The sequence below is a fragment of the Platichthys flesus genome, chromosome 11, assembly GCF_949316205.1.
Source record: "Platichthys flesus chromosome 11, fPlaFle2.1, whole genome shotgun sequence".
In the NCBI taxonomy this organism is placed as follows: domain Eukaryota; kingdom Metazoa; phylum Chordata; class Actinopteri; order Pleuronectiformes; family Pleuronectidae; genus Platichthys; species Platichthys flesus.
The window spans coordinates 5,785,365-5,800,981 of record NC_084955.1 but is presented as its reverse complement, the minus strand read 5'-3'; the positions used below and the strand labels follow the sequence as shown (position 1 = coordinate 5,800,981).

Sequence of the window (15,617 nt, the reverse complement as noted above, 5' to 3'; positions counted from 1 at the left end):
CAGTGCCATTACCTCTTTAACGGTTTGTCACTGGTGCCGAATGAATCCTGGGATAGGTTGGTACAAGGAGGGTCGACCTGTTGGAGACTTTTTGTCTCAGGGGTTGGAAGGAAACGTTTGTTAGCCACATTTGAATGAGCCTTTGAAATGGGGACAGCTTAGCTGATCCACTGTGACCCAGTCGTCGAATGCAGCCTCAGGAGGAGGATGCTACTCAGCTACTGTGCTTGGGAGGAACAATTTTCAAAAGGTATTCAATGTTTTGTGGTTTCGCTCAAAGTCATGGAGCTAACAATGAACAAGGAACGACTTCAATGTGCACCTTTCTGCACCGGGCATTGTGCGTGGATGTTGGCTATATAATTGGCTTCTCTGTGTACACCGTGGCCCCCTGGGATAGACAATAGCTAGATCTGCCACTGAGCTCTGTGTGCAGCAGATTAAATGGTTTAAATCTCTTTCTTTTAGGGACTTTTGCTTTCCATGGAGCAGCACTGATCTCCTAAAGTTCCCTATCACTGTATATTACAGTATTATAAGCCAATAATTAAATGATCCCTCAGCATCCATAGGCTTTGCCTCTGTTAACTGCTCATCAACCGTCAGAGTGGAGCTCGACAAATTTCCTCATCTTCGTTCTCGACCAGCAACCATTAATGGTTCCCTCCTCCTCCTGCTCAGGGCTGACTCTGGATCCGCCTCCACGCCCCTCACCCCTCCAGCTGCCGGGCTCACAGAACCAACACACCGACCCCGGATCAGGATCCACCCGCCTCACTACAGCGTAGTAAGCTCCGTCCCCCTCTTTTGCTTTGACACGGAGAACAGACCAACCTGTTGAGTGTGTCAGTGCAGACAGACAGGGTGTTGGCGCACAGTGAAGCTCTCCGCTCCGTCCCTCGTATCCGTCTCACTGGAGAATTTACCTCGTTTGAGTCGCAGCTAAAACAACAAGTAAAAGGTGAGTGTTGACCGTAGGACCGGCTCGTAATCACCGCTTCGCTCCTCCGGCTTCAGTCGAACACATTTAATAACTTTTTTAATATACTGATGCGCATTTTTTTTTTCTTCCCTTTAGCCAACTGACGCACAATTTAGCAGCGTTAGCTAGTTATCTGCCGCCAGCGATTGCTCTCTGAACAGACAGCTGTTGATAAATCCGTGTATTTCAAACCAACAGGGTCAGGAAGTGACTTTAGAACGAAACGGGGGCTCGGTTTAAAAAAAATGGGAAAAGTGAGAAAAGTTTTGAAGGTTGTGAAAATGCTTACAGAACAGCACATGTTACAATTTAAGGTTGTACACGACTTGTCTGCTCGAACCGACCTGCGCCAGCACAATGGCCCGGCACGCGCTCTGAGAATAGAGTCCTGCTGCACGCGCTTTGGTGACGCACTGTTTGTACTGGAAAGAGATTTAGAGAAACATCTGCTTCAAGTGCAGTTACTGACATTTACACGTTTTACTGTGTCTGTCTGTGTCTTTGGTCCGTTTTTAGTCTCACCAGAGGAGAGAAATAAAAACTTCGCAGACGTTCAACCTTAGAATCGGCCCTTTTCACATTGTAATGTATAGAAATATCAGCAGAGTGGACGTCAATCAATCATGGGCCCAATTTGACTATTGAATACAAATGAGGAACTGTTAGGGAATGTCTGAACATTGTCATACTGTGTGTGTGTGTGCTTGATGTGAAAGAGCCAGCTGATAAGGGCAGTGGTCATATCAGTTTGCTACTATGTGGAACAAGGACATATTGGGACAAGGACAGATACAGGAGCTGTGTGTTATAGAACTGTAAAGTCAAGAGGACAGTACTATATTGATTCAGATACCATTTTTCCCTTAACCTGTATCAATTCCCATACCTATCGGCACATACTGAGTGCTGCTTTGATACCAATGCATTTAAAATAATAATGTATATGATATATGTTAACAGCCGCATGCTTCAAACCCTGTATGACAAACCTTTCGAAAAACATAAATATGTTGTTGATTACAAACTTTTTTAGATCTTGTTTGGTCATAGATGATGAAGAAATACATAGAATAAAACTATCATTACACAAAAAAGTATGTTTCATGCTTTGCGTCGTTTCAAAAGTTAGCTGGTTCTTGTTTTTCAATTGCTTTATGAGATTTCTAGTGTTGTTGTTTGCACATGACTTGAAAGTGAAGTCTTGCATTTGCTACACGACTTGAAAGTGAAGTCTTGCATTTGCTACACATCGGATTTTTGCTTTGTGGGATTTTCCAGCCTAGGACTTTGCCAAGCTGCTTACATTTACTAAATATACATTTTCAATACTACTAGAGCTATTGGATCATCTAGGGTTTTGATGGTATGTTTTCAGTTTTATAATGGTCGTTGAAACTTTGTATTTGCAAAGGTGGAAAACTATTTTCTTCACATTTAAAGAGTTATGTCTGTGAAAAATTGACGTGTTAGATGATTGAAACATTTATTTGGTTTTCAAGTTATCCAATATAAATATTTATATGTTATTGTAAGGGAAGAGACAGTCGGAAGGCAGGGATAAATGCTGTCAATTCTGTTCCTCTCTTGTAAAATACAACTGCATGTGAAAAGAGACAGAACAGAGAGATGAGTAAGATCACAGGGGGACAGACAGAGGTGGAGACAGGTTGAACAGTGTTATAGTGTTATATCTCCTTTCTCAGATGAGACAGATTTAGCTCTCTGTCATCGCCTCACATGACCACAGATCCTAAAAAAGAAAAGGAAAGAAAGAGGTGCGACTCCTCACCTTTCCTCGCATCGCTTTGGTGCCTCACAAACACAAATTTAGAAACCTCGACAAGGAGACATTGATTTATCGCGAGGGATGTGACTGTGACCTTCAGTTCTCCATCGCAGCAGAGACGCAGATTATCTTTTCTGATTTGAAAAGTTTTTTTGAGCAATATTACAATAGTTCGATACAAAAAAAGTAACATCTTACAGGCGGAGTTTTATCAAAATGTGAATTTGTTTTTTTTTCAAGGCGGTCACAGTCCATTAGTGCAGGGTTAATTGTTGTCTGGAAGTAAAGATGAGATGAATGATGGAATTATGTGCCATCATTTCACCCACTGATCATGCCTGCAGAGGGAGGAAGCATGGAGCTTGTTGCTAGCAGCTCTGCTAGCCTGGTTACCATGTGTGACTCATTGCTCTTGTTTGCTCCACTCCTCATTCCTAACCGCACTCTCCCTCGTCTCTCTGCCGTCCTCTCTCATTTGCTCTGCCTTCAATTCTCCCACCATGTTCACTCCCACTCGTACTCACTCGATAACTTGTTTGTTCTTCCCTTTCTATTTCTCCATCCATTTCCCCCCTTTTCTTTATCAGTGCACTGCCTCCACTGATTCCCATCCGCTGTCTATTCCCTCTTTCCTATCTCTCCCGTTTATTTGTGGTTTTACACAGTAATGCTCTTAAGCTGCATCTGTTGAATTTCATCTTTGGTCTTTGGCAGTTAACACCCAACTCCACAGTTGCTCAGCAACGGAAAATACATTTTCTCTTTATAATAGTTCAGGAATTTGAGGTCATGTGCTTCATCAGTCACATTTCTGGCCTTTCAACTGCTGAGACACATTTTGTACTGGAGTCATAGAAATAACAAATTTACAAAGAACGTCAAGTGTGTCTCAGCCGAGATACAAGGTAGCATAGTGTGCGTGCACACATGTGTTTGTCGTAAAGTATGTGGAATCCAGTGCTGCTAATTTAGGAATAAATAATGCCACTGAGAACAAGCAGCTGTTTTTGTAGTGCATTACAGGAACGCACACACACACACACTGGGGTCCAGCACTCAAAGGGCTGGGTGTGGTGAATGAACAAAACCAGGGACTCAGTCACACTGTGCCAACCAAATCTTAAACATGCAGTCACATGCACTCAAAATAAAGGGAGCAGAAATTCAGTCTCTTAATTTTGGGTTATATTCATGTAAAAACATAAACTCAAGCGACTGTGTACATTTTTTGATTAGTAGATTTATCATACAGACATACCGTACAAACATAACTTCACAGATTCATATAATGCTGGCCACCATCACTCTTTCAAGAAATTATGGATTAGGACCGTTGACTTTGTAAAACACTTTGCTCCTCACTTAAAACTGAGAAGTTGGGAAAAGCTGCTGGCCACGTTTTAGTTTGGAATCTCAGTAGCTGTAGCTGAGGATTGACTAGCAGAAATGGAGATGGTATGTAACAAGGACACAGTACCCTGCATTCACTTACTGAACGTGTCATATAAGACACAATTCCACGAGCAGTGGTGAAACCCAAACATTGACAACCCTGCCCTTAGCTTTCACCATGCTGTTTCTCATTTGTGGTAGTTACTGCTACCAAGCAACCAGCTGCAGAGTAGACAGTCTGCTTCCTGTTTACACTGGCACACACATGCCTAGTGTATGGGAAAGGTAATGTGTTCACACTTTTCATCTCTGGTAAAGAGCTTATACACTTGTTTGGTTGGAGTGTTTAAGTTTTAAAACACCATTTTAAACCATAAAGTATCAGGTTTAGCTCTAAGAACAGGGTGTAGTCATTTATTCATTGGTAATATGAAAATGTTATGGCCAGCACCCAGGAAATGTACAGAGCACATCCATTGTACCCAGAGAAGGAATCATTCAGTCTTTCAATTGTCATAGAGATAGTTTTGGTCTTATAGTTTTTGTCTTCTAGTGTTGATCTTCTTTTGGAGGGATTTAGATTTCTCTATTTATGCTTTGGAGGTCACAGCATTAAAAATATATGATTTAGAAAATCAACAACAAAAGTATTACACAATCCCTTAATTGTTTTAATTGTTTATTTTTTTATGGCGGGTTAGGGCATTTTTCAACATTTACTGTGAGTTTGATTGAAAAAGATTCTGACATATTTGGACCTTAGCAGAGGTGTGAGAAACATTATTTTTAAGCCAGATGTTGATTCAAGCTTTATGGAGGCAGTAGTTTATGTTGCCGGTTGAAGTTTTTCTATTACCATGTTAGACCGAGGCGCCCCCATTTAAGAATGTTAACTGTCTTAAAGACCCTGCTACTTATTGTGTTACTCATGGGTAAATAACAGGAGAGAGTAAAAGGGGATGGAAAAGAGAGGATGATAGTGTATGAGCGTGAGACGGGCATCAAGCCCAGGAAGCCTGTGCTCCAGGGAGATTAGAAAGGGAGGGGAGTGGCAAAGAGGGACAGCAGAGGGGTGGGTGAGGGAGCAAGGACGTGCACAAGTGTGTCGAAAAAGGGAAGTGGTAGAGGAGAGGATTAAAGAGGCTGGAGAAAATTGATGAGCAGTAGCTTGACAAAAGCAGAAGAGCAGTGTGAACCATCGAATTAAAACAAACGGGCGATTCTTAAATCACATAGGAGGAAAGGAGTGAAAAAAGCAGAGGGTGTGTAGAGATCAAGAGACAAAAAAGTGGGAAAACAACCCTAAAGACACAAAGAAGAGAGATGCAGTGAAAACTGAAGACAAAAACCAAAACAGGGACAGTTGGAGACAGGCAAAGAGGCATGACAGAGGCAGAACAGAACAGTCTTTATCTCAGGATCAGTGGCTCACCAGGGTACTGATGCTCAGGGGGAAAAAACTCAGTTTATTAAGCGCTTTTCAATACCAGTTTGTATTGGACTGATTGTTTGTTTTGTAAAAGTTTTGTATTGCATGAAACTGTTCGATCTATATGTTTATAAGTAAAGAAATACCCAGAAATTGCTGATTCTAGATTCTCTGGTGTTGTTTTTTATATATTATTACGCTAATTAGGGCCCGAGCAACGGCATTGCGTAGGCCCTATTGAAACTGATGTGATTGTTATTATTTTTCAGGTAAATTAATTGCATTTTTCAGGTCTTAGACATGCTCAAAAACTCACCAAAGTTGGCAGAAAATTCACAAATGTATTAAATGTTTTAGTATACGTCACAGGGTGTGACAGTGGCATGGCGTCTAAGTTTGATGATTCGCCGAAAAAGAGGGATCTATTTTAACTCACATTCTTGGCCTGATCAGATCCATAAGTCAATATTGACCCATCAACACAGCGCCACCTGCCGTCGACAGGATGTGACATGTTTTATCCTTGGATGAACAGCCCCTGGCTGCTTTACAGTATACAGCTCAAATGAGCTCAGACAAGTCTTAAGACCATGGTCAGAGTTGTGACCATGTAAACACTGAGGTGCAGCTGAAAGAATAAGACTTGTTTGTGATTTACCATTTCAGCAAGGCATTATATAAAGTTATACTTCAAAGGTTTATTCTCATCAATGCTGTAAATACCCTTATCGTTCTGATTTTCTTCATTCACAATTGCACCTCTGATCCTGGGAGAGGATCACTCAGAAATGGCCCTTTCTGAAGTTTCTAGGTTGTTTTCCCCCTGTTAAAAGGGATTTTGACCTGAACAGATCTATTAGTCTCTATTTAGTGATAGTGATAGCACCACCTTCTACAAAAGGGAGGTAAGCCTCTTTACATCTTAAATTCGATTTACATTAAATTTGCATCGTATGGTCTACACTTAATGGCGTGGGCTGTAATGCGTGATAAGTGGCCGTGGTCCAGCGCCCCTGTGAGGGATGCAGGAAGTGACGTGTTTAACCTTCCTTTAACCTTCCACCAGAAATTAACCCAAACTGAATGATCATAACGCTGTGATTAACTCAAGCTTCAGCTGTAAATTACAAGGGGGGGTTGTTGTCCCCTGTTGAGTACCCTACTCTGAATGGAAAGGGGCAGTAAGTGGAAAATCAAGACTGTGAGGTGTGTCTCCTCTGCTGCTGCCTCAACATCGCCGCTACACTGTGGTGTGAAGCAACTCAGACAGAGCATGGGATCTAATTGCAGGAAGCACTTGTTCATTAAGGACGGTATAAGGGCAGAGCCGTTTCGCCCGGTCCCCTTTCCCCTTCCCCCGCTGCCGCATCAGGACCCGAGATCGCAAGTTCTCGGGACCGCAGAGTGCTGCTCGCAGCCCTAGTTATATTTTAGTTTTTTGATTGTTAATAAGTTAATTCAGTAATGTCAATATTTTCCCTAAGGCTCTGGGAAATTGGGATCAGCCTTTGTCACATGCATCTCACATTTCACAGACTATGAATCAACAATAAGAAAACATTTCTTTAGTTGCAGGCCTTGAATACCTAGTGATCCCAATACTTTCAGATATGCACTGAACTCTGGAGATCTTCCACGTTTTCTCTGGAGACGGTGTATGAGTGAGTTCAAATGTCCGAGTGAGAGCCTTCACAGTTTCTGTGGGATTTCTCCACCTGGCCCCCTAGTATAAAGTCAACAGAAAGTCTGCTGAATCTGATGTGAGAACACAGCAGGGGATCCCTTGCTGGATTCTCTGTGAGTGAGTGGGTGGTGCGATACACCTAGAGGACACAGGGGACGATCAAGATTCTTTTTGGTGATAAAAGATGTGACTGGTGTTGATGTGCTCTAAACAAAATACACAAAACATGGTGATACCGATATGTCTGAGAAAGGCTCATATCGGCGAATATTCAACCAATTAAACTGTCCCGCACTAATTATGTTAATTGCTGCAACTGCTTTATGGCCACTCCAAGCACTGTACTTTATCCATCTGGGTGCTGTGCCTTTACCCCTTATACTCCTCGAACTCAATAAATGTTATCACACACTTCCAGCACTCACACCCTAGCTCCACCTTGCACTAACATTTGCTTAAGAAAATGATCCTCAAATAGGAACAAGTAGGAGCTAGGCGCCACCTCTGTATAATCTATACCCAGTCCTCTGCTTTTCTCAACTTCTACCCAATCTTTCAACAATATTAGCTTTACTTTTCCTTCTTTATCTTCCTGTCTTTCTCCCCATCTTTCTCTCTCCCATGACGGCCTCTGCCCTCTCTCTGCTCATCCTCGCTCTACTTGCTCCCCACTATGTGTTCTTTACTATTTTCTGAGGTAAACTGTTCTCTTATGGCTGTTGGCCTGTTTCCCATCCTCTACATTCCCTCTGCGTTGCCTTGGGTTGCTGTGGAGCGGCACTCAGTTTCTGCCAAACTCTAAATACCAACAGCCAACGAGGAAGGCACATTGGTTTATTCACATCCTTGGTATAGTTTTAATCACTGAGCCTCAAAGGTCACCGTTATTTTCCTTCCAGAAACTTAAAGATAAATCAGACCAAACTCTAGTAGTTTAACTGTGACATCTTTAACAATGTCTTTTGTTTTTATAGCGTTACTTACAGCTCTTTCATAACTTTACTTACAGCAATATCTTCACTTCTGTCGCCTTCAGTTAACACAAACTTAGAGATCATAACGCTGTGCTTAACTCAGATTCAGCTGGAATTCAAAGGGTGGTTCCCCTGTTGAGTACCCTACTCTCAGTGGAAGGTGCAGTAAGTGGAAAATCAATACTGTGAGGTGTGTCTCCTCTGCTGCTGCCTCAACATAGCCGCTACGTTGTGGTGTGAAGCAGCTCAGACACAGCATGGGATCTTATTGCAGGAAGTACTTGTTTATTAGGGACGGTATAAGTGTGATTGTTTTTTATTGTTATTGGGAATCTATTCGTTAAGAGAGCTTTCGTCAGTTTTCAGTCACTATCAGGCATTAGAAAATAAAAATATCTCGATTGATTCCCAAAAGACGCAAACATCTCATCATCTATACACTAATCTATACACTAGATGGTGAATGGACTTCAATCATATTTTCATGGATTTTTTCCCCTCAGCAAAGGAAAGCTAAATATAAAAGTAAGAATCTGGGCATCCACACTCATGGGCTCACATGCACACAGGGATGTACGTTATAGAGAGTTTGAAAACCCTGTGGTAAAGATTGAAGAATAACTCTGAAATGAGAAAGATGTTGAAGCTTTGAGGCTTTTACATGTGAAGTGGAATACACTTCACATGTAAAACAGAGAAAGCTGAAGCTTCTCGTGTTATGGCTCCATTAGAGCACTTTGTACCCATCAACATCGGATCAAGTATCTCTGTGAGTCTGAGTGCGAGCGAGCCGGAGAAGCCATTTAATGTCAATATAAATTGAATCAGATGTGCTGTGTGCTTCACAGGGGATAGACGTATGTACTGTAAGAGAGATGAGTTTGTCTCTGTGTATTTAAATCCTGAGAGTGCCCCTCAGAAAAAACAGAAAGACTAAATGTTGCCTCACACCTCTGTTGACGTTGTTGGCCAGTCTGAGCCAGTTTGGAGTACTGTAATAAGCTGTGTATCCTGCACACATAAAATGTGATTATTATTATAAGAAGATTTTATCTGCTCCATGATAGCACAACTCAGGCCTTATGAAATAGCAGGCCACATGCATGCATCAGTCAAACATGCAGGTTCTAATACCCTTATTACTTATTAGGGTTGTTGCTAGAGTAAAAAAGAAGCCCCCATGTAAAATTCATTAATAACAACATTGTTGTTGATATCACTGTATTTTTCTCCACAGCTAAACATCCTTAAGCCTCAAGATGTCAAAGATCTGTGCTTTGGTGTTGATGACACGTGAGTAAAAGTCTTAACAAGTCTTAAAGTGTAATTTTTGGCCACTAAGTACAAAGGTTCTGTTTGCTCAACTTCCCTCATTATGAGTACATTCTGCCTGAGGACCTGCTGGCATCAGCATGTTGCTGACAGGTGAGCCATGTGAAAATGCAGCAGTTGGATGAGAGTTGAGCTGCTGCAGTGTCATTTAAATGAAAAGTGAATTGTTTGCATTTCAATCTTGTAAACTAGTTCAACCACAAAAGAGAATCATTTTCATTTCAGTCCAACCTTCATGAACTGGGATAAACAGTTCCTCAGGATGTATTTCTCCATGGTAAAATGTTTGTGTCTCTGTTTTGGACTTTTTTTTACAGTCGTGTCCCTGGTGTCGGCAGAAGAAGAGAAGCGTATGTAAACTGACTTTTCACTTTCATGAATAACCTTAACTGAAATGATTTGAGCTGTGTAGTCTATGTTTTCCCCTCAAAAATAACTTTTCTGCAGTTACATTCTTTTCTTCACATGTTTGATTAAAATCTAGTGTAGTGTTTGCTTTAAGTTGAAATGTATTGACCTGATTGTCCGCTGTGTTAATCATTACTGATAGAAATAAACTAGGCGATTGTGTACCTTCCTCTCACTTTGTACCTTTGACTTTATCAATGTTTGATGTGTGGAGGTTTCTGCATATCACCATCACACCAGATTTTCTCTAATGCTCTACTTTTTCTCTCCCTACAGCGGAAGACGATCCATTTACTTTTGGTAATGCATTGTTCTGTTGTCTTTGTATTTTTTGATTTTTTATCATTTATAAGTTCATGGGAGATGATATCTGCCATCAGCAGTAACATTGTAATTTTCATGATGTTTTTTCAATTGTGAGGTAATTTGGTTTTGGCTTGTTTTGGTTCCTTGTCTAATGGTGATGATGTGTTTGTGCAGACTACCACAGACTGCGTGTTGGAGGGCTGATTCTAGCTGCCGTCCTCTGTCTCATTGGCATCACCATCCTGTTCAGTAAGAAGCAGATTACACACACACACATTCAGGCCGGGTTTGGGCAAAACTTTTGAAATGCTATTCAGGTTGGAGTCATGTTTGGGAATGACATTCAAGTTTGGATCGGGTGCGGTCACATCGGCTGGGTTATTTACCAGATGTTTACATCGGTTGGGCTCAGACACACATTCACAGACACACAAGTCATGAACAGACTCAAATGCAAGATAATATCAAGAAAATCAGTGCTTCTTCTTTCTCTTATTGTAGGTGGCCACTGCAGATGCAAGTTCAACCAGGACAAGAGGTAAACATTCATACAGTTAAACGTGGAAAATTGTGAATGCATCAATAAATAAAAGTAGTATGTATGACCAGGTTAGTATAGATTGTGTAGTTTTCATCAACAAAATTGAACTAGATGAAATACTCTCTTCTTACTCTCTACTCTCTTCTTTTTGCAGGAGGAGGACAGGAAGCAATGCTCAGCAGATGCTCACTGACCAAGGTAGCAGATATTTACCAAGCAGCAAACCCATCTTTTACCTAAGAAACTGTTTTGGATGTAGGACTTTATCCCCAGCCGACCCCTCACCAACCAAGACCATAGCTACATCCACATTAATTCTCTCCGAATTGGTTAAAATGTTCACTTGGACTCAAAGATGATTTGAGAAGATTTTGGTGGTCAAAGGTCCCAATAACCTCACAAGACCATGTTTTCCCTCGTTAATGTGTTAGCATAAGAACACCTCTAGAAAGCGTTTACAGAAGCCATTTTCAAACATGACCTATGGGAAAAATTCAGAGAATTGGCCACAGAGTTATCCCGCAGTCTGCCTTTCACACTTGCACAACACAGAAAAGAGGTGGAGCAGCTGGGTGCAGCCGACAGAGACAGGAAGTGATGTATTTACTCTGCTGCCGACTTCCCTTTTTTTTTTTTTACAGACACCGTGGTTGGTGCTTGTCACCACAAACTCTCTTGACATTGTTGTCTGTCTTCTAAGCATGCGTCACCGCCTTTTCACATATGTATCCTTTTAGGGTTTCTTTTCATTTTCTGTCGCATTTGAGAGGCGTCATCATTGGTGAAAGGTTAAAAGTCACAGTGAGCTCATGTCATTGTGAATGGATTATGTCAGGAACACGCGGAGGGACTGAAACTGCACTGGTTGGCACAGGCATGGAACCTCAGGATGACAGTTCTATTTGGAGTCAGTTTACTGCAAATGTCAACAGAATAGACCATCATCTTTAACCTGCTAAAACCAGTCCAGAAAATTTAATACAACACACAAGATGTTCTGAACAAATTCTTCCACATAATCTCCCATTTCTTTGTACACATACAACTGTAGCATTTTTCCATTTGAAACATTCAGGATTTCATCACCCTGTTTACGTCCTGCTCGGGTCTGAAGTTATATTTAAACGCTGTCCATCTGTTTCTCTGTTAACTGGCCATATGTCACACACACACTGACATTGTATGGAAAACTCCCATAGTGCTGGACTGAGATGCCATGGACCTCGCTGTTCAACAGGTGGCGGGACTCTGGGTGTCTGGCAGGCTTAAGAGGGAGGGACGAGAAGGGGTTGGTTTGTGTCAGAAACAACAGACGTAAACAACACCCTTGAGGATTTGACCTTTACACTCAAAACACCCATGTTTTTTTGCTCCTAAGTTCTAACGATTTGCAAATTGGAAAAACTAAACAAGTTTGATTTAAGCATTGTTGCAGATAATATACACAGGTGGCCCATGTGGAAAAACCCAGTGTGTTTGTGCATTGTGTAAGCAACTCAGCAGGAGCCTACAGGGACACACACATACACATATGTTTGTACAACTATCCTAGTGAGAACACTCATTGACATAATGTATTCCCTAGCCCCTTAACCTTACCGTAACCATCAAAAGTAAATGCCTAACCTAAAACCAAATCTTAACCCTGAAACAGACCTTTAAAGGAGGGTCGGTAAGAGAGAACCGGTTAAAATGTCCTGACTTTCCCAAAATGTCCTCAGTCTATAGGTTGTAGGCTCAAAATGGTCCTCAAATCTTGGTGATCTGTACAAGTACACACTCACACAACACACACACACACACATCGTCCCCTTTCCACCACATCAGAGAATGACTTGACGGTGTCTCATTTTCCACATAGGTAAAATCCAAATTGCAACACTGAACTCTTTTGCTATCATGAATATATATAAATATAACGTGAAAATATTGTATAATAGAAAATACATGAATATATATAGCCCAATAAGTGAATACATGATATATCACACACCCTTATAAATATTCACACATGTAAAATAAAGCTAAAGCTTTAAAAAGTAGCAAAAATTACGGCTTGGATCACATATACCATGATTTGTTATTTAAATTCAAATTACAGGGAAGTAATGTTAAACAATTTACAGTAATATATATAGTTCTATTTTTTATAACCTGGTGTATTATATAATTCCTCCATCCATCCACCATGGATGCTTATCCTTTGAGGGGCACAGTGGGAGCTGGAGCCAATTCCAGGTGACAGTGGGCAAGAGGCCGGGTACACTCTGGACCAGTTGTCACCGAAACCACAGGGCCAACATACAGAGAGATACAAGCGTGCACTCACTTTAACACTTCTGGTCTATTAAGAGTGTATTAATTAACCTTATCCCAATCTGCATGTATTTGGACTGTGGGAGGAGCAGGAGCAAACCATGGTGATATGGGGAGAACATCCAAACTCAACCTCTATATCGCCTTGGTGTAGGAATTTTGTTGCTGATATTTGATTGTGATTTGTGAATATGGGCTATGCAAATTATTTTTGATTTGATTGATTCATTGATTTTCAAGCAGAAAATTGATGAACTACACAGTTAAAACTCACTCTCCTGTCTGTCTGTCTGTTTTTCCAGGTCGTTCCTGCGAATGCTAGAGTTCGATCAGAGCACACACTGACTTCCCAAACCTGCAACCAAGAGATAACAAGAAGGAGGAGCAGCAGCAGTTTTTTTGTCACCCAATGAGAGGCTTCTCATGTTTTTTTCATTTGTTTTTTTATCTAGAGAGATTAACAGGAAGTAGTATTGTGCATAGGTGCTGTGAGGTGTGATGCTTGCTGCCTGATAAGCTACTGTCCTGCAGCCTGCACCTCCACACAAATCCACACTTGCACACATTGTCATTGTTACTTTCATCTTCAAGTGACTTCGAACAACAGCCCCAATTTACAACCAAAAAAAAAGCAAACAAGTGTCTACATGCTGTAGGTCGTGTCTCGTGCTACTTTTGCCGTCTGTAATGTCTGTATGGTAAACATTGATGTAGATATTAGTCGCTAATCGTGACCATGCTAACCCACTGTCCATTCTTTCATGTCATATATATACACAATCAATGTGGCCACGATAGTTCAAGATAAGCTGTGGAGTCTGACGTTTAGCTTTATGGAGGAGTTGTAGTGGATTGCACTGTTCAGAGATACATAAAGAATCTGTCATGTTTCTATAAAAGACCTGTTGAACCGACTGTGAGTGGTGGACCTTTCTTTTCAGTGTCCCTGTGTGTTGTGTTTCACTGTGAGCCCTTGAAGCTTGACTTGTTTCAATTTGATGAACACTTTTAAGATATTGTATTAATAATATACTTTTCAATGGTAAGTTGATTTTTTCAAACTGATCATTGTTGAGTGATTCCAGGCCATATCCAATCTATACATCATAATTGGACTCTTGCGTAGCACTACAAGTGGTCAGCCAATATGCCCCAGTAAACCAGTGACCTTGCCCATTCCAACTATGAAATCATGTTGAACTAATGACACTGAATCACAAAGATAGGTATCAGCCTCAAAGTCTGCCAGTAGGAAAACCTATTTTACACAACATACATAGTTTTTGATTTTAAGCTCTATATACACGTAATTTTGTTGTCTTTTATTGGTAGTTGTTTATGGTCAAAACTAAAAATATCAAGCCTCACTACCATTTTGTCGGCATAAAATAAAAGTAGATAAACCTCATGGAAATTCGTTTTTTTCAACAGCAGATACGTCAAAATGAGATAATGAAATAGGCAATAATATAAACCAAATTTTACTCAGTAAAAATACAGAATATATACTGAAACACCTCACTTCAGACACAAATATTGGTTATATATGTGTGAATATATATATATTTATAGTATACTACCATTTAGACTCTTCATAAGAGTGATAATAACATCTTAAGAATCATTGCCATATATTGTATATATACATATATGACCAACATACCGGTATTGATATATTTAATCCATAATATTGGCATTAACCCCCAAAATATTGATCAGGCTCCACAAAAATAATATATAACTGATCTAATTAAAAAAAAAGGTTTAAAACAGCTTTAGTTGTGTAACGATTGATATAAATCGACAGAACAACATTAATGAAGTGAATATAAATTGTAATATTATATTAATGCACCAGCAATTGGGCAATTCAGAATTCTTGACCTTATAGAAAAAGTTAAAATGCCGCAGGTGACACAGTGTGATGTTAAAGCAGTGACAGGCAGAGAAGGTGGTGTTGTAATACATGATGAAGATGAGTTCTGCTGGAAGCAGGTGAAGCTGAGGAAGAGAAAATATAAATATACAACTGGCTCTGGATGCGGACAATTTAGATGAACAAATGCAATCTCATATCAATTAAACTTTAGCGTGGCAGATTTTAAATGTTCTATGTGCGAAGGCCTAATCAAGCACTAAGAGTGAACCATTAAGGAGCATTAAAGGTTCAGTGTGCAAAATTTAGTGGTGAAGTTGCATGTTTCAGCAGAATACCCGTCACCTCACTCTCCCCTTCTAAACATGAAGGAGAACCTGTGGTCAGTTGTCATAAAAACTCAAAAGGTGTTTAGTTTGTCCAGTCTGGGCTACTGTAAAAAGCATGGCGGCCTCCATAGAGAGGACCCACTCCTAAAGTATTTAAAAATAAAGAGCCCATTCCTGGGTAAAGAAAACAACAAATAATACAATCTAGATGAAACACACTAGTGAAATTATCACTACGATTTTTTATATTCAATTTCTGCCA

The 15,617-nt window shown here is 40.5% G+C and overlaps 1 protein-coding gene across 2 annotated transcripts; it reads left to right on the top strand.

The window, feature by feature from the left end:
• Nucleotides 1-725: 725 nt before the first annotated feature.
• On the top strand, nt 726-14,065 carry LOC133964794 (phospholemman-like). 2 transcript variants are annotated; one of them, XM_062399036.1, is made up of 8 exons: nt 726-961; nt 9,485-9,540; nt 9,897-9,929; nt 10,264-10,287; nt 10,468-10,542; nt 10,795-10,831; nt 10,989-11,035; nt 13,453-14,065. In XM_062399036.1, exons 2-8 carry the CDS (start codon nt 9,507-9,509, stop codon nt 13,470-13,472), a joined length of 270 nt encoding a protein of 89 aa, XP_062255020.1. In that variant the 5' UTR covers nt 726-961; nt 9,485-9,506; the 3' UTR covers nt 13,473-14,065. The 2 variants fall into 2 exon arrangements, with proteins under 2 accessions (XP_062255020.1, XP_062255021.1); XM_062399037.1 differs by having other exon boundaries at nt 732-961; nt 10,989-11,032.
• Nucleotides 14,066-15,617: the final 1,552 nt, after the last annotated feature.

What these genes read in the sequence shown, in the direction of transcription:
- LOC133964794 (XM_062399036.1), top strand. Translation starts at nt 9,507, where the DNA reads ATGTCAAAGATCTGTGCTTTGGTGTTGATGACAC. An exon ending in AGACGATCCATTTACTTTTG is followed by an intron (nt 10,288 to 10,467) that starts GTAATGCATTGT and finishes GTGTTTGTGCAG; the next exon opens with ACTACCACAGACTGCGTGTT. An exon ending in GATGCTCACTGACCAAGGTA is followed by an intron (nt 11,036 to 13,452) that starts GCAGATATTTAC and finishes CTGTTTTTCCAG; the next exon opens with GTCGTTCCTGCGAATGCTAG.